This window comes from Gopherus evgoodei, chromosome 7 (genome assembly GCF_007399415.2).
Source record: "Gopherus evgoodei ecotype Sinaloan lineage chromosome 7, rGopEvg1_v1.p, whole genome shotgun sequence".
NCBI classification, from domain to species: Eukaryota; Metazoa; Chordata; order Testudines; family Testudinidae; genus Gopherus; species Gopherus evgoodei.
Window position 1 is genome coordinate 79,977,213 of NC_044328.1, and position 21,521 is coordinate 79,998,733.

A 21,521-nucleotide genomic window follows, 5' to 3' on the forward strand; every position below is an offset into this window, starting at 1 on the left:
TGATTTAGTTGGGGTTGGTCCTGCTTTGGGCAGGGGGCTGGACTAGATGACCTCCTGAGGTCTCTTCCAACTCTGATCTTCTGTGATCCAACAGGAACCTGTGGGCATAGGAAGGGGAATCCCACCAGTGCCAGCAATTGCATGGGAAGCTTTATCTGGGATCGAAGTGCAGCGTTCCTGCCCTAGGCCACTTGAACCTCTAGCCCTCCCCACCTCCCTGTCACACCATCCCTCCAGCCGGCTCAGCTCAGCTGCTGCTCTCCAGACTGGTGCTCAAATCCTTCCCTAAATGCCTCAGGGTTGCTTCTCTCCCTACTCCCAGGTGAATGCACCCACTACACGCACACTTGTTCACCCATGGATACACATATGGACATACCCACCCAGAGACCTATACACACACACACCAATGCATAATCACAGACATCCAGATACATACTAATTCATATGGACACCCACACAAACGCCCCATGTCTGGAGACACATATACTGCAATAGACACACAGCACATACATGCAGCAGTATGTAAATGCGCACACACATGTACTGAGTATGGAAACAATTGGATCTGGAACTCCGGCGGGTGACTGTTTGATCCTGATGTGCCAGCTTCCCCTCACTTGGCCCAGCGATAGGGGATCAGGTGAGTAAGTGAGTGGGCAGACTGAGAGAGCAGCCTCCAGTGGGGAAAGGAAACCAAACAAAGCCACCAAAGGAGACAGAGAAAAGAAAAGCAAAGGAGAGAGAGAAAACTCCATGCAAGGGGCTCTGCTTCTGCCTCTGTCTGTCCACCTGGCCCTATTGGGTCGCTCCAGGCTCAGGAACATAGAAAATAGAAGCTCTCTGCAGCGGCCCAGCTGGGGGTAAACAGAGTCAGACAGACAGGCACACAGCAGGGACAGACAGAGAGCCAGGGGAGGTTTGGATACCATGCCAGCGACTATGTACAATGAGAGATCCAATGCTTCCCCACCCCGTCCCTCCTGCTCAGCCGGTCTCCTCGGTCCAGGCCTCGGGGGTAGCACTGGGGGCAGTGGCTTCTTCTCCATTACACGTAGCCAAGGATCCCGCCGTCGGGGCAGTGTTATCAGGTGCGGCGGTGGTGGCGGGGGCCGGCGAGGTGGCACTATCCGGCATGGCGGCAGCTGGCAGGGTTGGCTTTGCCGGCTCAGCCTGCTCGGGTGCACGGAGTCGCTTCATGAGCGTGGTCACTCGCACAGCTTTCTGCGGGGAGGGGAAGAATCCCGTTGGTCACTACAGCATGGGTGGCCTTTCACCATCGCAACAGCCCTCTGCCCTCACACTGAGCTCCCACCTCCCCCCCTCCATCTTGCCCACTGCTCTGTGCCCCTCGGCCTGTCTCCGGCATTCCCAACCCTGCATCTCCCCGAACAAGTGCAGTGTGCAGGGGTGAGAGCCAAGATATATGATCAGTGACGCAGGGGATGGATGCACCACGAGTGCTCCAGTGGTACAGCTGCAGCACTGCTGCTGACTGCCCTAGTGTAGACACTTCGTCTATTGATGAAAAGGGTTTTTCCCCTGCTGCAGGGAACCTGCCTCCCCAGCCAGTGCTAGCCAGATTAATGGCAGGGTTTCCTCTGGGGGCTGGGTTGGCTTAGCTACAGCCCTTGGGGTGAATTTTTTCACATCTCTGAGCACTGCTACATTTTAAGTGTAGACCAGGCCTAAAAGGGAACAGACATTATGGGGATGCTGCAGTTACCCCAGAATCATATGGTGTCATACTGCCTGTTTGCCTTGGGCTTGCATACAGCCACCCATCACCACAGTATCAGGGCTCCGATCATACAAATCAATAGCAACAGTGAAGCCCTTAGTGGACTTTGAGGAGCTTCCTTTCAGGGTCAATGCTCTGCTTGGGGAGATGTCCTAGGGTGAGCTGGCTCTTTAAAAAGGCTGGAGCTCAGCTGGGCCAAACCCGGCTCACCCTCCCAGGTGGAGGAGAGGTGCAGGCCTGTGGTCCAGGCAGACTGGAGAAGATCCCAAGGACAGCAGCCCTGGCAGGCCAGGGGTGAGTGGGAGCATAGAGAGAGGTTCTGAGATGGACACAGGGTAGTTTGGACTAAGGGGGCTGAAAGCCCAGTTGTTAGGGTCCTGGATACCCTCGGCAGGGAGTGCACACAGATTCTCCGTAGGCTGCCGCCCTGGGTGTGGCAGGTGCAGTGACCCCTGCTGTTAAGGGGCAATGGACAGACTCTGATTACCCTGGAAGTGGTGGCTCTTTCAGACTTCTCCAGAGGGCTAGGTCACTGCAATGATGGGCCAGCGCTGGGAGACAGCGACTGACTGACACTCTGGGGAAACTGAAGCAGTATCCAATGCTGGCTACTACAGGACTTTGCTATCGGAGGGTTTGTGTGAGACCTGAGCATTACAAAGCCAGGAAATACAGAGTGATGGTTAAACAAGAAAGAAACCCAGTGGCAACTAGGTCTGGAAATGCCCAGTTCAAGTCTCCTCTGGGCGCATTAATCCCCTGCCTTCCTCTGGGGCCCTTCACCTGACAGATCCCTTCCTGGCAGCTCCCCGGACAGCCACAGCAGTGGGGCTGGGACCTCAGCGGAAGCAGCTTTGCCTGCTGACAGGCTGGTTTCTTAGCCCTGCCTGAGAGCAGGACACCACAGATCTCTCTGTCTCAGTACTCACCTGGCCCTCCTGTCTTCTCTACACCTGTTGCTGCAAGATCCTCTCACCACACCAAACTCTGTGGTCCAGAGCAGGATGGAGACCCAGGGTATAGGTTCAGTGACTGGCCCAGGGACTCGGTGGCTTAGCTGGGAACTGACCGCTGATCTGTGCAATCCCAGGCCAGTTCCCTACCCCCATATCACCCTTCCTATCCTGACTGGGGAGAACACGGTGCAGGAAGAAGCTGAGATCTCCGCTCTGCTCAGGGCACCCTATGGGTGGGAGGGACTCTGCTGTGGTGGAGCACCTGAGCCGCAGCACACAGCGAGGGCCAAGTACCTTCCACTTCGCTCTGGCAAAGTTCTTCTCAATCTGAGCGCAGACGCCATCTTTGATGTTCTTATCTGAGGCGGCATTGCCAGAAATCCTGGAAGTGGAAACACACAATGACCAGCTTCCTGAAGCTACCCTCCTGGCACCATACACCTACACTCTGCTTCCACCCCTAAGGCGTGGGGCCCATAGGGCGCTCCACCTACCCAGTCCCCATCACCTCCAGCTTGCACCCGGCCCTTCCCCTGGCACCAGTAAGTGCAGCCGGGCTCTCATGTCCCTCCCAACTCCCACGATAGTAGCCAGTGTCCTCTCTATCCCTCCAGGGTCCTCCTGCCAGGAGAAGACCCCTCGTTTGGAGTCACCAGCACTGCCTTACCACTCATGGGAGATGGCTTCTTCAGCTGTGATCCTCTGGTCCTGGTCCACCTCCATCAGACGTGTCACCAGCTCCTTAGCTGCGGAGACAGCAAGTGGGAAGAAGGCGCTTAGCGCTCAGGCTGGCCATGCACCAGGGCACGGCCCGAAAGGGGATGGTGGCAGGTAGTGGATGCTCAAACTCCCTGTTCTTATCCCCAGAGGAGCTGGGGCTGGCACAGAATAGAGGGGAATGAAAGCCCCCCCACAGCTGGCTGCTCTGCTGGAGGAAAGGGTGATGTGGGGCTCTCCTGACTGGTCACCAGGAAAGGTCTATGCAGGGCAGGGAGCATGCACCCACCACGGCTGGTCACTGCTCTCCCCAGGGGCCAAGCTCGCACAGACAGCTCTTATCTGACTCCTCTCCCCCAGGGCAGTCTGGGATGAGGACTGGGCCTTCACTCCTGGAGCAGGCCCCATCCCACCATGCCCTGCCTCCCACACACCCCCCACTCCAGTGACAGCACTCCCTGGACAGCCACCAACCCCCATTGAACAGGACTGGGGGATGAGAAGAGGATGGGGTTAGGACCCTGTAGAACAGGGCTGGCTGGGATGAGGACGGGATTGGGGCCCCATAGAACAGGCCTGGTGTGTGGGGTTGAGGACAGGATTGGGATCCCATACAATAGGACTGGCGGGGGTGGAAAGAGGATGGGGCTGGGGTCATGTACAACAGGAATGGCAGGGGTGGGACGAAGATGAGGTTGTGATCCCATGGAACAGGACTGGCGGTGGTGGGATGAGGATGGAGCTGGGATCCCATGGAATGGGAATGCCAGGGGAAGGATGAGGATGGGGTGGGGGTCCCACAGAACAGGATTGGCAGGGGTAGGATGAGGACGGGGTTGGGGTTGTTTAGAACAGGACTTTGGAGGTGGGACGAGGATGGGGTGGGGGTCCCACAGTACAGGACTGGCAGGGGCGGGACGAGGATGAGGTTGGGATCCCTATGGAATGGGCTGGCGGGGATGGGATGAGGATGAGGTTGGGACCCCATAGAACAGGACTGGTGGGGATAGGATGAGGACAGGGTTGGGATCCTGTAGAACAGGACTGGTGGAGGTGGGATGAGGGCAGGGTTAGCTGGGATCCCACAGAACAGGACTGGCAGGGGCACGACAAGGATGGGGTTGGAATCCTGTAGAACAGGGCTGGGGGAGGTGGGACGAGGATGGGGTTGGGTACTATAGAACGAGACTGGCGGGAGTGGAATGAGGACAGGTTTGGGGCCCTATAGAACAGGACTGGTGAAGGCGGGATGAGGACAGGGTTGGGGCCCTGTAGAACAGGACTGGCGGAGGGACAAGGAGACGGTTGGGGGTCCCCATAGAATGGGACTGGTGGCAGGGACAAGGACATGGTTGGGGCCTGGTAGGACATGACTGGTGGGGTGGGACGAGGATGGAGTTGTGGTCCCCAGAATGGGAAGGGTGAGGGTGGGACGAGGACAGGCTGGGGTCCGGCAGAACAGGACTGGCAGGGGAAGGATGAGGACGGGGTTTGGGTCCCAGACAGAGGTGAAAGTAAGCTGGTACGAGCCAGTACGCCGTACTGGCAAGAGCCGGTATGCTGTGCCAGACTGGACCAGCTTCCCCAGTGGTGATTTAAAGGGCCCAGGGGAGCAGCACCGGGCCCTTTAAAATTGCTGCCGGAGCTCTGGCAGCCAGGCTTGATCAGGGATTTAAAGAGCCTGGAGCCCCGGCCGCTGCAGGGAGCCTGGGCCCTTTAAAGCACCGCCGGAGCTCCGGTAGCGGGGCTCAGGTGGCGATTTAAAGGGCCAGGGGCTCCCCGCAGTAGTAGGAGCTCCGGGCCCTTTAAATCCCTGCACGAGCCCAGCAGTAGGGCTCGGGCAGCACTTTAAAGGGCCGGGGTTCCCCACCGTGGCCGGAGCTCTGGGCCCTTTAATTCACCCCGGAGCCGCAGGGCTCCCAGCTGCCTCTTCAGCTGGTTGCTCCGGGGCGATTTAAAGGCTCTGGGGCTCCCAGCCACAGCCGGAGGCCAAGGACCTTTAAATATTGAAGGTCCCCACCTCTTCTGGTTGAGGCCATGCCCCCACTCGGGACTCCAGCATACCAGTAAGTCCTTTAAGTTACTTTCACCCCTGGTTCCAGAGAACAGGACTGGTGGGGGCGGGATGAGGATGGGGTTGGGTTACCATAGAACATGACTGGTGGAGTTGGGATGAGGATGGGGTTGGCCGATGTCCCAGAGAATGGGACGGGCAGGGGGTGGGACGAGGACCAAGTTGGGATCCCACAATACAGAACTAGCTGGGACAGGATGAGGAAGGGGTTGGGGTCCTGTGGACACAGGACTGGCGGGGGTGGGACAAGGACAGGGTTAGGATCTCGTAGGCACAGAACTGGTGGGGTGGGAGACGAGGATGTGGTTGGGGTCCCCATAGATGGGGACTGGCAGGGGGAATGAGGATGGGATTGGGGTCCTGTAGAACAGGACTGGTGGGAGCACGATGAGGATGGGGTTGTGGTCCCTATAGAACAGGGATGAGGACAGGGTTGCGGTCCCGTAGAACAGGGATGGCAGAGAGGACGGGGTCCCATAGAGACAGGACTGGCGGAGGTGGGACAAGGATGTGGTTGAGGTCCCCCATAGAAAGGGACTAGAGATGGGGGACAAGGATGGGGTTGGAACTCTGTAGAAAAGGCCTGGGGTTGGGGTCCCATAGAGGAGGGCTGGCAGGGGCGGGACGAGGCAGAGTTGGAGCCCCGTCCAACAGGACTGATGTGAGGTGGGGGGAGGGGATGAGGATAAGGTTGGGGATCACGTAGAACAGGGCTGGCAGCGGCGGGATGAGGACAGGTTGGGGTCCCATAGAACAGGCTGGTAGGTGTGGGATGAGGACGGTGTTGGGGTGACACAGAAGAGGACTGGTGGGTGGGGACGAGGTCAGGGTTGGGATCCCGTACAACGTGGCTTGCGGGGATGGGACGAGGATGGAGTTGGGGTCCCATAGAACTGGACTGGCGGGGGTGGGACAAGGACTGACTGCGATCTCGTAGAACAGGGGGGGATGGGACAGAGTGGGGGGGGAAGGCGAGGGCAGAGTTGGAGCCCCAGAGAACAGGACTGGCGGGGGCAGGCCAAGGATAGGGTTGGAGCCCCAGAGAACAGGACTGGCGGGCACGGGACGAGGACGGGGTTGGGGCCCCGTAGAACAGGACTGGCGGGCACGGGACGAGGACGGGGTTGGGGCCCCGTAGAACATGACTGGTGGTGGTGGAATGAGGATGGTGTTGGGGGGTTCCATATAACAGGGCTGGCGACGGTGGGATGAGGATGGGGTTGGCCAGTGTCCCACAGAACAGGACAGGCGGGGGTGGGGTTTATGAGGATGGGGTTGGAATCCCGTAGAAGAGCACGAGGATGGGGTTGGGGTCCCACAGAACATGACTGGCGGTTCAGGATGAGGATGGAGTTGAGGTCCCATAGAACAGGGCTGTTGGGGGGAGGGGATGAGGATTGAGTAGGGGCCCCATAGAACAGGGCTTGCGGAGGCAGGACGAGGACAGGTTGGGGTCCCCGTAGAACAGGGGTGGTGGTGGTGGGATGAAGATGGGTTTGGCCAGGGTTCCACATAACAGGACTGATGGGGTGGTGGTACAAGGATGGAGTTTGGGTCCTGTGGAGCGGGGCTGCTGAGGGGAGGGGACGAGGACGGAGTTGGGGTCCCACAGAGCGGGACCGGCGGAGGCAGAATGAGGACAGGGTTGGGGTCCCACAGAACAGGACTGGCAGGGGAAGGATGAGGATAGTTTGGGATTAAGTAGAACAGGGCGGAGGGCAGATGACGAGGACTGGGTCGGGGCTGCCATAGAGCAGGACTGGCAGGAACTATTGTTTTTGTCTCTCCCACCGAGCGGTCTCTCAAGGGGGGGTGGGAGTGTGTGGGGTCTGTGCAGCGGGGGCTCTGCAGGGGCTGCGTGAGGGTGAGTTTGCCCACATGGGGTCCTCCGTTCCATTGGCTCTCAGGAGTGGGTTTGTGAGTGGGACGGTGAGCAAGCACCACAGTGGTTCTGGAGCCAGGTGCCCAGCGGTGCCCCCAGACGAGAGAGCCTCACCTGCTTGGGAGATGTCATCCCAATAAGGCGGGTCGAATTCATAGTCGCCAGCCAGGATCTTGCGGAAGAGATTCTTGTCATGGTTCTCATAGTCATCCTCTTCCACCTCCTCATAAAAGGGTGGGTTCCCTGACAGCCTGCATGGGGTGAGAACATCAGGGCAGTGAGCATGCCTGGCCTGGCCCAGTGCTGACTACACCATGGCTCCACTTACCCCATCACTGCCACCTTGTGGGCAGGGTGTGCTGCTGTGTAAGGGACACAGGGCCCAGGGCACTGAGTGTCTGGCCTCCTTCCCCAGGGCCCCTCTGGCTGCCTTCCCTGGGACCCCTTGGTCTCCAGCCCCCTTCCCCAGGGCCCCTCCAGCTCCCCTCCCTGGAGTCTGGGACCCTTGGTCTCCGGCCCTCTTCCCCAGAGTCCAGGCCCAGGCCCTGGTTGTTGGCTCACTCTCAGCTAGTTTCCTGGATGTGGCCTCTGGCTGTCACCCTCCACCATGTCCTTGACTCTACAGCCCAGTCTGTGTCCATCGTCCCTGTCCCACCACAATATCAGCTTCCTGGCCCAGCCTCTAGCTTCACCCCATACTGATCTCTCCAACCACAAGCCCCCCCACAAGCCCATCTTCTGCTCCCTGGCAGTCTCTGGCCGGATCCATCCTCAGCCAGCCCCCAACCCCTGCAAGCCAGGCTCAGAATTCCAGGACCTCACTCTGCATTCCCCTCCCCATACTTACAAGATGTACATGATGACACCAATAGCCCAGCAGTCCACAGGCCGTCCATACCGCTGGCGTCCCACCACCTCCGGAGCTGCAACAGTCCAACAAGGTGAGCCCTCTGCAGTGCTGCCGGCAGGTGCCCAGACCATTAAGCACAGCAGCCCCCACCTTGGACATTCCCATGGCAGCAGTGGTGCAAGTGCCAGTCGGGATCTGGCTAGCTAGGGCTATGTCTCATTTCCCTGCTCCCTTCTGCCTGCCATTTTGGGCCTCACCTTGGCATGTCCGCACCGCAGCTGGCAGCGAACCTCCTAGCCCAGGAAGATTCTCTCTGGCCACGAGACTGTGCCTGGACTCCCCCTCTGTGGGCTAGCACAGGCACCCAGCCTCAGTTCCTGGTTCCCCGGCCATTGCCTCTCTTGTGTGGAGACCCACGTCTCTCCCTTCTCATCGGGGTATTTCCAAGCTGTTCAGCTCTCTGCCTACATGGTGACCTCCCCAGCAAGAGATAGGCTACCTCAGCAGGCCTGCCTCACTCCTCTCCCCAAGCTGGTACACAGTATAACTGCCATCGTGACATTACCACCTGGCCCCTGTGAAGCAAGCCCATTGATTCTTGAGGGAAAAGCATCACAGAGAGGAAAAGAACCTACACTCAAGCTACTAAGCTTACCAGTGGTGCCCAAGCTCCAGCATGGGCTTGGGCAGATGAGCGGCCCTTCCAACGCCATCATGGGATTTTCTTGTGCTTCCCAGTTCATAACACCCTTTGCTCAGAACAAGCCCACAGTTGTGTGGGGCATCAGTGAGCCAAAGTCCTTCCAGCCCTAGCTAAGGATCAGGGTCTGCCATAGACCAGAGGTCCTTCCCGTTAGTGGAGCCAGGAGGAAGGCTCTAAGTCCAGTGTAACTCAGGCTATTTAACCAAAAAGCCTCCTGTGTCTCTTGGTCCCTGGAGAATCCGGTGTGAGCCTCTCTCCCAGTAGGGGAAGCTCGCTGGAGGTGTTACAACCTGAGTGAATTTGCCTGATCACACCCAGTGCTCTTAGCTCCTGGAGGGCTCTGGCCTTGCTCCTCTTTGTGGGCAGCTGCCCCCTTTTTGAGCAGCCCATCAATGCTCCCGGGTTACTGTGCCCATGCTCTCTGTGGACTGTGGGAACCTCTTCCATCGAGGAGAGGGAGCTCAAAACTTTCCAGAGAGAAAGCCCCTGCCAGTGCCATGCCCAGGAGGGCCCTGTGTGCATGCAGAGCCAGTAATTTCTCCCCTGGAGGAGGGTGAAGGGACCAGAACAGCTGCGGAGGGCACAGGATGGCGTGTGAAAGGAGGCCTAGCTGGAGAAATCCTGGGCTGAGCCCGCGGGTAGGAGGGTTGTAGAGAAGGAAGGGGGCAGGCAGATGAGGAAGAGCTCAGGAGAATGTGCATGGATCTCATTTAGCCACCACTCCCCAGGTCACAAATTCTGCTCTTAGGTGGGAGAAGCAAAAGGCTGGAAGGGATCTCTACCCTCATGGTTCAGGACACAATCCAGCCTTTAACTATTCCTGAGCCCCTGAAATGGGCTCTGGGGGCAGCCCCTGAGCCGGGGGGGTGAGGGAGGATGGAGGGAGGAGGACCAGCCTGGATTACTGAGCCCCTGGAATGGGCTCTGGGGGCAGCTTCTCACTCTGTGGCTCACCCTTAGTTTCTGAACAAAAAAATATTTAATTTTTGTGCCTTCTCTTGCCTAGCCTGTCCCTTGCTGCCCTTTGCCAAATGCCCCCTGATGCCCAACTCGCTGTTTCTTACCTAGATACTCTGGGGTGCCACAGGGCTCCTTGATGAGGCCGTTCTCTAGCTTTGCCAGGTGGAAGTCACTGATCACAATCTTGGAGTTCTTCATGCGGTTGTAATATACCAGGTTCTCCAGCTACAGGTCCGCATGCCAAAAGAAGGGCAGGAGTGGAAGGAGAGAGCACAACTCATCCCAGGGATGGGCGTACTGCTGTGTGTGTGGGTGTCAATGATCCCTGGGCTCCAAGGGGATGTCTCTCCCCCAGGACTCTGTGGGTCAGCCAGCACCACGTCCTACCCCACGGGAGAATGGCTCAGAGAAAAGGCCATTTGCCATATAGAGAAGCTACACTGCAGGGCACACCAGGCCGTGAAGCCACCAACCAGCCTGCAGGAGGGAGTCAGGCTATGGAGCCAAGCAGCACCTACTGGGGAGCACAGTGAGGTATGCTCCTAGAGCTGCTTCCCTGGAGAGGAATGAGAGTGGGGAGCCCCATTAGAGCTCGATTGCTCACGATGGCTGGGGACTGCGAGGGCAGATAGGACCTGCAGGTAACAGACCATCCTGGGGCATGCAGGCCAGTGCGGGAGCTGGCTGACTGACCTTGAGGTTCCTGTGCACAATCTTGAGTGAATGCAGGTAAGCGACGGCCTCCAGCACTTGTCGGATGACATTGCTGGTGTCCCGCTCAGAGTAATAACCCTGATCCAGGATCCAGTCAAACACCTCCCGGCCCGTGGCCCTGCAGTAGGGGAAAAAGCCCACACCTGAGAGAGCAGCAGGGTCAGGCCTTTGCCCTGAGGAGCAGGCCTTGTACCCAACACCCCCCAAGCTACGGCTGGAGCATCCGAAGACCCACATGAGCACCCCAGATGCTGCAGGATCTCAGAACCTTCCCCATCCATCAATAGCAGCTGCCCTAGGCTGCAGAGGCAGCTGGGTCCCGGGCTTGATTAGGAAAGGCAGGAGGCATGGCAAGGGAAGAGGAGTTGTCCGGGGTCCAGCCCAGCCAGAGGCAGGACACAGCACATGTCTCATCAGTATGCCAGATCTTAGAGCTGCAGGTAATACTATAGAGCAGCCCCTGCATTTCTGGGTGCTCAGCTGAAACGCCCAAGTGCCTGCTGTTAAGAGTTTCAGTGAAGTTGGCCAATCCTCGCCCACCCAGGAAGCATGCTCACAGCAGGGACTTGACCATTCCTGACAGCTCCCCACAGCAGGCTGCAGCTGAATCTGTCGAAGAGCACGAATCAGCCTCCCGAGTGAGTCACCACAGATCCTCTGACCTTCCCAGCATGGTTCTTTCTCCTGTATTGCCCGTGGGATAATGAAGGATCCCAGACCTGGGTTAATTGACGGCTCCAGCCCTCTGTACATGGAGATTAGCAAGTCCTGTGCTGCTGGCTATAAGCTGCCCTGGCTGTGGCACATAGCCAATCCTTGGCCCAGAGCTGAGCTGCAGTTCTAAGCAGGAGCTGCCTCTAGACTAAACTGCTAACGAGTGAAGCATCTGGCCATGGAGCAAGATCAGGCCCAGAAGGGGAGCCAGGCCGGCTTTGTGGGGCAGGTTTGCATGGAGACAGCCTCCCAGAAGGAGAAAGGGGCTTCTGGGAAATTACTCAGGGGGTGTCTGGTGTGGCTGCCCCAGATACCTGCCTGGGGAACAGCAGTGGAGGGGTTACAGCCATAGCAAGCTCCCACTGGGACTCCAGAGTGAGGGTCTCTCTGGGGAGGGGGAAGGGCCCTGTCAGAGCCAGCTGGGGCCAGTCTTGCAGCTGCCGGGTACCAGGCAGCATTGACTTACAGTTCAAGGAAGATGAAGTACTCTTTGCGGGTGACGTATACGTCCACCAGCTGCAAGATGTTGGGGTGCTTCACCCTGGGGGCACAAAGTGAGAGAAAATGGGGTTAGCAGACTCTGCCCAGCGCAGCACCACATCCCTGGGGTACCTGCCTGTGCCAGGACACAGACTCTGCTCCCTACTCTGCTCCCACTAGGGCAAGGTGGGCACTGGAAGCTCTTGGGGGAGCCGTGCAGGTCAGAGGGGAGAGAAGGCTGGGGAGGCTGAGCCACGGGCGAGCTGGGTACGACAGTGGACAGGGCAGAGAGAGCGCCTAGCACCGCACAGGCTGGGCAAGATCCCTCACTCAGCTGTGGCTGGCTCCCTCTGCCAGCTGCTCAGAACTCCTTCCTCTGGCTCCCCCCACAGTCCCTCAGGGTCTCCCATTGGAGGAAAGGGAGGAGCTGGAGACAGAGGCTGACTGATTGGTTGAGAGAGAAGGTGTCAACTGACCCCACCCACCCAGCAGCAGGACGGAGACTGGTGGGTGGGGACCAGGGATCCTGCCGCAGCCCAAGCTCTGCCAAGACTCCCTGGTGCCCCCGCCTCAGAGTCAGGCTGGACTGGGGGCTGACGCGCCAGCTGGACTCTGCCTCAAACTGGCCAAGGGCCTAGGTCAGACCCTCCCCTCTGTGGCCACCTTAACCCAACCCAGAGCCTGGCACCATGCCTGCCCATGCCTTCTGGGGAGCTTGGGCTGGGCAACATGCATTGCATGTCCAGCAAAAGGGGGCAGGGGGATGAAGCCGACTGCCAGCACCTAAGGGAGGGGGGCATTGGATACGCCTGGCCACATAGGCAGGGCTGCGGGGATAGGGGAAACTCAGGCTACCTTCTGTGTCTAGCCTCATCTCCCCACTGTAATAAACACCCTATCTCCTCTCTCAGTTCTCACTACACTGCCTGCAGTGGGGGAGGCAAAGAGTACCCATTGACTGGCAAAGGGTACTGTGGGCATGTCCCAAGAAGGAAGGGCTCTTCTATAAGTTGGCACTGGTCACACATGGAGGTCAGCTTGTGAGTGAGATGCAGTGCTAGGTCAGCCTAGTCAAGGGACCAGAGGCACAACAAAAGGTGTCATAGGGCTGCCCTACCCAGCCTTCCCAGCATCGAAGCAGGCGACATTGGGGGTCCACAGACGGAAAAGTGCAGATACATGTAGAAAAGGCCTGTTGTCAGTAGGTATGCCCTGAGCAGGGGGCCTGTTAGGAGGAGACCAGGTTAGCAGAGCCTGGTCAGTCATGTCATGGCTTCAACAGACGTAGCTCCCACTGGTAAATTTGTCCCCCTCTGTTGGCTGGTCCGCAAAAGAGGATAAAAGTCTACTACAGCTGCTAGCTAAAAGAGTTACTCCTGTAGTATACACAGCAGGGACTCATGCTGTTAATGCTGAGCGCTTCAGGCTCAAACCCCGGGATGGGAAGCTACAGTGACTCACATTTTCAGGATGATGATCTCATTCTTGGCCGCCTTCCGCACCTTCCGACCATCTCTCTTCAGGAACTTCTTGCATGTGTAGAGCTTTCCCGTCGTCTTCTCTTTGGCCCTGAATATTTCACAGAATTCCTCCCTGAGGAACAAATCAGCATGGGCCCTGTTAGGACTGTTCCAGATTGCCCCATGTGGGGCTAGTGCTGGCAAGAAGCCCTGTGTGTTACCTTCTGGGAGGGAGGTGCAATGATCGGCTTCCCTAACTGCTACCTTGGTGCCCAAATCATGCTGTCAGAGCACAGGTCAGTGTGGTGGCATGCATCAAATCTAGCATCAAAGTGCTATCTGTGTGCCACCAACTACCCAACCAATGCTGCAAGGGGCATACACTATGGAATGCAGGGCAGGTGGGAGCATGCACATGTAGGGGGAGGGAGGAGAAGAGTTAAGGTTACTTGGGTGCCACCTCCATGTTGCACCTGCGGTTGTCATGGCTTTCAGCAGCACACTCACCCTACCGTGGTGGGAGGAGCCTCCCTGCACTTGGAGAAATTCCAACACCAGACAGAATTGCTGCAATGTGAAAGTGAGGCTGCGGCTCCTCCCTCCAGCACAGGAGCCCCCACCTGGGCTGAGGCTCCCATAGGACACTGCCTCTCTTATGGGGAAGGAGCTCTGGACCTCAGTCCTCCTTCCCAGAAGATGATGACACAGCCTGGAGAAGCAGAGCTTTTTTCTTTTTTTTTTTTTTTAAAAAAACAGCTGAAACTCACATGCTACATTGGAAGTGCTGTCTCCCCTGCACCCCTGGAAAGCCAGCTAAGAGCAGCAAGGAAATGGGTGTCTAATGCCATGAACTCTCCCCCTCTGCTTGGAATGGACTCTGCCTAGCATCATGCTTGCAACACACCCACCACTGCTCCCAGGACTGACTGCTCCAGTTCCACTCACTCCCAGGACTCAACCAGGCCTTAGCACCAAAAGGTATCCAAGCGTCCCAGCGAGTCAGACCACCTCTCCTCCACTTGGAGGGTCCCATGGCACAGCCCGATACTTCACCTATCCCAGCCCACATTGGGAGGAACTGGCAGAGCAGACCTAAGAAATCAGATTCCAACCATCTACCACCTCTCCACTACCTGGGAACATTAGCTAGGCATGGGCCCAAAGCAGGCAGCACAGAGCTACCTGAACTAATATTGACACTAATCAATGCAAGCTCCATCTCCAACACCCATGACCTTGCCAGTGATGAATCCCCTAATCTAGCCTGCATCTCCAAGGCTGGATGACGCTGGGAGCCCTGTGCTAGCCCACCTAACCCCTCAGGACAGAACACACCCCTGAATTCACACCCTTTAATCTTCATACAAAGGAAGCCTTTTAAGGTATCATTTGAAAAGTCATAATTTGATGGGCAGTATTGTCCTGGTAAAATATGTGTGGCAGCATTGTATGTGAAGTTATAACATTCTACTGTATGGTTTTATTAACAAAGATTCCAATCCCCATAGCCCTGCCCCAAGAGAAGTCTGCAAACAGGCCTGTCCTAAACAAAGGAATGTGTGCTCTACTTAATTTGCCTTGAACCAGTAAACAGAGTTATCAAGCAGTAAGGTAAGAAAAGACGTTCAAACAGGTGCAAAAACCATAAGAAGGAGGAACAAACACTCCTTTCCCATCACATTCTCTACACGTGAAGAGACAAAGGAAGCAGGCTTTGGACGCTGGGGAAGGGTCCAGACCTGAGAGTTTGGTCACTCAGATAGCTGGAGCATGTGGTGAGAAACTTTGCTTGAATCTATGATAGTTTGTTAAATTAGGCGTTAGTAAATATCTTATATTTTTTGTAACCATTTCTGACTTTTATGACTCATTACTTGTACTCACTTAAAATCTCACTCTTTGTTGTTAATCCCCTTGTTTTACTGTTTTATCTAATCTAGTGTGTTTAAATCAAAGTGTCTGAATAACTATTTGAGATAATAAACTGGCATATTATTCCCTTAAAAGGAGTAATAAACATAAAATATTTGTACTGTCCAGGAGAGGGCTGGGAGGTACAGGACATATTATTTCTGGGGGAAAGTCGGGACTGCGGGTATGTTAGGGTCACTCTGCAATATAACCCAGGATAGTAAGAGCTGGAATATAACCCAAGTGTGGCTGGTGGGCTTCAGTTACATACAGACATTCAGGGTGTGGCTTGCATGCTGTTAGGCTGTTTGTGAGCTGTCCAGATGGGACCTACTTCAGCAAGGCATTGTGAGGCACCCAAGGTTGCAGGGCACGGGTGACACAGCCCCCACCTCGTCTGCACTGTACCCTGGTATGTCACCCTCACACCCCTAGAAGACTCGGTACACCACAGACCCAGAAAGGAAAAGAAGGCAAATAACACTGCATCCATCTCCTCTGCAAACATCAAATCCAAGAAAGGTGCCTCAGATAAGACAAGGTCATTCAAATTCATTAATCTAACAATAGAAACAAGGGCCAAAGCTAACACAGATGTTATGCTCATTTACAGACCAAAGACGAAAGGGTTCACGAAGGAACTCACTGACAATAGTGGTCATTCTGGGAGATTTCAACATTCATGTCGAAAAGGCAGCAAAGACAACCCCCCCACAAACATCTGTCCTCATCTCTGGTGAGACCACCCAGCCTGGACCTGCTCTTTTGTCTAGATGTCAATATTAAGGACATGACAACCCAGCCACTGCTTTGGGCAGACCATAAGCACATTAAGGCAGTGAACAGCATTCTTCCAGGACCCAGCATCAGAAAGGCTCATGGACTCTGCCAAGTTCAGCAAGACTTCACAGGACAAGGAGTCCAAGACCCAGTGACTCATTGTCATTCTACACTTGCCTCAGCTGTTGGCCCCAAGTGGACCCTTGCTCCCAATCACCCAAACAGGTCTCCATGGTTTTGACACCCTGCACAAGATGGAGAGAGAGAGTCAGAAACTTGTGCGCCAATAGCAGAAAACAAAGGCTGATACAGGCAGGATGAAACAGAATGAATTCCGCCATGCTTATGCTAAGACTTTAGTAATCACCAGAAGGTGATTACTATCAGCCTGCACTGAAATGGCCAGATAGATCCTGTCCCAAGGAGTTACCTGGGTGGTAGATCACTTCATCAGTCCTGAGCCCCCACCCTGCATCTGAGCCAAGCCCCAAGTGCTAGGAAGAACTATCATCCTATGGTGCGTGTAAGCATGGTGGTTATCTGCTCCTGCCCTTTGGGGCTTAAAACAGCCCAGGAGAGGGCTATGGCTGGGGCAAGAAGGGCTTAAAAGCTGCAGCTCTAAAAGCTGGGCTGATTGGGGAAGCGGATGTAGCTGGGCCATGCCTCAATCAGAGCCCAGCTGGCCCTATAGAGAGGCTGGGAGCCAGGAGCTCAACACTCTCCCTCTGCCTGTAGAGGGAGAAGAGCCTGACTGCAGGAGCTAGACACAGGGTACCTGGGTGAAGCAGGGCTGGGGAAAGGCAGAAGAGATGGGCAGCTCCTGCCTGGAAAGCCCCAGCCTGCGGCTAGCAGAAGGCCAAGAGGTACTGGGGGTTGCACAGGGCAGCCCAGGAGCAGGCAAAGGCAGCAAGTCCAAACCCCTTTGCTGATGATGTGTGGCTTATACTGCAGTCTGCCCCAGAGAATGGGGGCTAGATGGAGACTGGGCTGCAGCCAATACTGAGGCAAAGTGGGGACAGTGGGGTGGGGGTTCTCCTGGGAGGGGGAGACCCAATTAAAGGAGCACCGGGGTCCTGAGAGGGACACAGGGACCAGTAGCTGGAAGGCAGATCACCGGCCTGCAGAGGGTACTCCGGATACTGGAATGAGCTAATTCCCGAGGACAGCCAGCAGGAGGCGCCGCAGGGGTGAGTCCGGTCGTCTACAATGCTGAAAAGATCACATGTATTTGGGAAGATTTCTTACACAGCCTAGATCTACTCTGTCCGTACCGGACAATGAAGAGCTCACCTGTATTCCTGGTCCTCAGTCCAGTAGCTCCTTGCAAAGTACTGGACTCCCTAAAGGAGTCTGGACCCAAGATCCGAGACTCTGACTCGCCCCTTTCCTGACTGGTGGCAGATAACATGGAGCAATGGGTGCTGCTCCTGCCAGGACTACCCAACATCTCCTTCAGAGGAGGAATCTTTCCTCCCTCCTTCAGACCTGCAATAGTGCTACCAACACTGAAGAAACCTGCTCAGAATGCTTCAGTTCTAGCCAGTGCCACCTGGTATCAAACCGTCTGCTCCTAAGCAAGCTCCCAGAAAAGCAGACAATGGCCAACTACAGACTCACTGAATTTAAGCTAATATCCTAGACCCAGCAGAGTCAGGCTCCAGGCCAGAACATGGGACAGAAATGATATTAATGGCACATATGAATGACTCCTGGTGTCTACAAATGGAGGGCACATATCCATTCTCATCCTATGAGACCTCTCTGCAGCACTGGATACTGCCAACCAGGAGAGAATGCTGATCTCCCTAAAGGAGGCAGCAGGAGTGCTAGAATGGCTTAAGTCCGTCCTGGAGGTTTTCACCATGAGGCAAAGAGAGGGGTTTCAGAGGGCTTAGCTGTGGACTCTGTGCTAAGAAGGTAAATAATTGTCATTGGTGACTCCCTAGTAAGACCAGTGGGCAGAGAATTCAGCAAAGGACACACAGATAACAGTGCAGTGTGCACAGAGAATGAAAATGCAAGATATTACTGCAAGATTGGGCAGGTTATTTGACTAATAACACAGCATCACATGGAACTACACAGGCCACAGAAGATGTCAGGGACCTTTGAAGGGAGCTGATGAAGAGGAAAATTCCAGTGATCTCAGAAATTCTTCTGGTCCCACAAGTGAGAGAAGGCAGAAAATACTGGAGATGAACCACTGGCTGCATGACTGGTGTGAAGCAGAAGGATTTAGTTTTGTGGAACATTGCATAGCACCCTCTCTCCATGGAATGTGGCCCAAATTGGACAGCCTGCATTTTGTAAGCGGGAGAGATGCTAATCTTCTCAGCTGGAGACTAGCTGGAGCAGCCAGGAGAGCATTACACTAGCAGTGCCAGGGGAGAGTGCCTCAGGGGCAAATAAACTGAGTTTGAGCAGGCACTGTATCACAAACAAACTGAACCAATGGGAAGAAGAATGTGCAGAGAAGAAATGTTTTCATTGTTTCTGTACCAAAGCTGGTAGTCTGAGTAACAAGCAAGAAAACTTCGAAATTCTCATTGATGAGAAGAAATTTGATATAATTGGCATTGCTGAAACTGGGTGGGATGAGTGGCACGTTCAAATCCCTGGTATCCATGAAGAATAGAGTGGGTAAAAGAGGTGAGGGGGTGGCACTCTACATTAAAGATGCTATTACCTGGTTTAGAGATATCAGAAGCTGAATAAAATAGACAGGCCAAGCTCTTGTGTGGAATGAAACTGTGGACGCAGGCACTGCAGTTGTGATGAGCCTGCTGATCATCGCTGTTGCTCACCATGGGGTGCCTAAGCTGACACTGTCTCTATGTTTGTTCTGTTACAGTCTCTGTTTCTGTTCCCATGGTGCTGCTCCCTGTGATTGGATAGCGTTGTTGCCAGTCCCACTCGGTCACCAACACAGGCTGTGCAAAACCATTGCCAATCACACCATCACTCATCAAGCCAGGAAGGTGCTCCAGGGCAGGGTTCCTGCCAGTGGAAGGATGGCTCCAGTGAGCCGCTGCTCAGCCTCCTCTGCCTTCTGGGAGGCATGTGCCAAGGGCGTTCACTGACAGTGTTCCAGATCCTCGTGCTAACACATTCCCAAGAGCTCCTGCTGGGAAGGGCTAGTGGACATCATGGGAGAGCTGTGCAGGCTTGAAAAATCTCCAGTCAGGGAGCAGAAGCAGTCTCCCCCGACACAGGTCACCAAAGACACAGCACAATGGACAGAGACTTTCCACAGTGGCAATGGACATCATGTGGGAGCCATCTCGCTGCGATACAGTCACATACACCAGCCAGCTGAGAGCAACCAGCTAAGGGAACTCAAAGCCTGGTGACTCCCATGGGGGTGTCAAACTGGAGTAGGGGTCCTTAGAGAGACTCCTGGGATATTCTGCCCAGCTTTCACCAGCAGCCATCCCTGGTGTCAGCAGCATCAGTGGCACCACCACCACTACCATTAACATTATTGCCACATTGTTACCAATCTCGTCCCTGCACTGGCACCGTCACCCAGTTAACCCCTGTACTAGCACCAATGTCACTATGGCCCTGGTCCTGCTCCCAGCACTGTGGCCAGGTCCATGCTATCACCCCTTTGCCCACTGGGCAGGCTCCATTGCTTCGGTGTCCCTGCTCCCGCCCCATGCTCTGGATCACAGCGACTGGCAAGCAGGGCGCACAGAAAGAGGAGAGTGTTTGTGTCTTTTACATGTCACACAATGACTGTAACATGCAGGAACTGCATGGACACAGTAGGGTCCAAATAACCATGGTTACCAACCACACACGTCATGGTATCTTTCCCCAATCTGAACCTTAGAGTCCAAAAGTTGAGGTACCAGCATGAATTCCCCTAAGCTTAATTACCAGCTTAGATCTGATAGCTGCCACCAATTAGGACTTGGAGTGTCTGATACACTCTAGTCCCCCCAAAACCTTGCCCAGGGGACCCCCCAAGACCCAGACCCCCTGGATCTTAACACAAGGAAAGTAAACCCCTTCCCTCACCGTTGCCTCTCCCAGACTTCCCCTCCCTGGGTTACCCTGGAAGATTACTGTGATTCAAACTCCTTGAATCACAACACAGAGAAATCAGGTTTGTTCCCCCCCCACTTCTCTTCCCTTCCACGTGTTCCCTCCCTGGGCTCCTGGAGAGAGAGACAGATTCAAGCTCCGTGAATCTAAAACAAAGGGATTTCACCCTTCTCCCCTCCCTTCTCCTTCCCTGTTAAGTACAGACTCAATTCCCTTGAGCCTCAACAAGGGGGAAAAAATCAGACAGGTCTTAAAAGCAAAACTTTTAATAAAAAGAAAGAAAAAGTAAAAGGTGTCTCTGTAATTTAGATGGTAAAAGTTACAGGGTCTGTCAGCTTATAAAAACTGGAGAAAAAGTCTCCTCCAGCAGAAATACAATTTAAAATACTTCCAGCCAAATACACATTAGAACTCTACCAGCCAGATACACATTTGCAAATAAAGAAAACCAATTAAAAGACTAAACCGCCTTTCTACTTGCACTTACTTCTTGAACAGAAAATTAGAGCCTGTAGTACATCCAGTCACTCTCAGATCCCAGAGAGAACACAGACAAAGACCAAAGAACACACACACAAGCTTCCCTCCACCCAGAGTTGAAAATATCTTGTCTCCCGACTGGTCCTCTGGTCAGGTGTTGTTTGTTAACCCTTTACAGGTGAAAGAGACATTAACCCTTAGCTATCTGTTTATGACAACACAATACAAGCCTAGCCACACATTCACACTACAGCTCTGGCAGGGGGCACGTGGGCTCAAACACAGAAGACAGCAAGGGCTAATACAGGACTTGCCAGCTATTTAAAGGGATACTATGAACAGGAACTTAGTTTTGTTTTTGTCAGTGGGTGCTTGCTCCTCTCTGACCCCACCCCCTCCGTAGGAACAGTGGGCGGGGCCTCAGAGGGAACAGGCTGAGTGGAGCAGGGCTTCAGGGAAGAGCTCGGGTGGGGCTTTGGGAACAGAGACCAATTGGGGCCAGGGCCTCAGGGTGGAGTGGCAGGCAGGGATTAATTCAGCTCTGCAGGTGCTGAGCACCCCCTATTTTTTCCATCCATGGACTCGGTGCCTATGATACCACAGTATTACTGCCCAATATATTCTCTCTCTCTCTCCCCCTTCAGTCTGAAAAAGGATATAACATAGTTACTAATGCAAGACTATCTAAGCTACTCTCATTCCATAGAGTGGAGGATGACAACTTCTCTCTAGCTAGCAGCTCACAGGCAGCACAGAAGGATCTGGAACAGCAATTGTATTTCTTGTGCAGCTGTCTCAGCAACATCTCCCTGCTCTGTAGAGCCAGGGTTACCTGCAGGCTCACTGGTGTTATCACAAGTCACCATCTGTGGTTGTACTGTAGGCTCAGTATTTTCAACAGGTGTCACAGGTGTAAAACATCTTGCTGAACCTGTGCTCAAAAGCATTTCTGTGTCTTCTCCAGGACATATTTGGTGTCACTTCTACCCATTAAGGCAGGGCGGGAACCAGTCTGTGACACAATCACTCCAGTTTTCCACCAATTTATC

The 21,521-nt window shown here is 54.9% G+C and overlaps 1 protein-coding gene across 2 annotated transcripts in view; it reads right to left on the reverse strand.

The window, feature by feature from the left end:
* CAMKV (CaM kinase like vesicle associated) overlaps window positions 1-21,521 on the reverse strand; it is a 50,597-nt gene continuing 29,076 nt past the window's right edge. For both annotated transcript variants that reach the window (XM_030570688.1, XM_030570689.1), the window contains exons 3-11: window positions 13,253-13,384; window positions 11,778-11,852; window positions 10,577-10,715; window positions 9,988-10,108; window positions 8,218-8,293; window positions 7,485-7,621; window positions 3,365-3,443; window positions 2,992-3,079; window positions 1-1,224 (exon numbers count right to left, since the gene is read on the reverse strand). In XM_030570688.1, coding sequence (XP_030426548.1) covers window positions 988-1,224; window positions 2,992-3,079; window positions 3,365-3,443; window positions 7,485-7,621; window positions 8,218-8,293; window positions 9,988-10,108; window positions 10,577-10,715; window positions 11,778-11,852; window positions 13,253-13,384 — 1,084 coding nt within the window. In that variant the 3' untranslated portion in view covers window positions 1-987. The remainder of the gene's footprint in view (window positions 1,225-2,991; window positions 3,080-3,364; window positions 3,444-7,484; window positions 7,622-8,217; window positions 8,294-9,987; window positions 10,109-10,576; window positions 10,716-11,777; window positions 11,853-13,252; window positions 13,385-21,521) is intronic.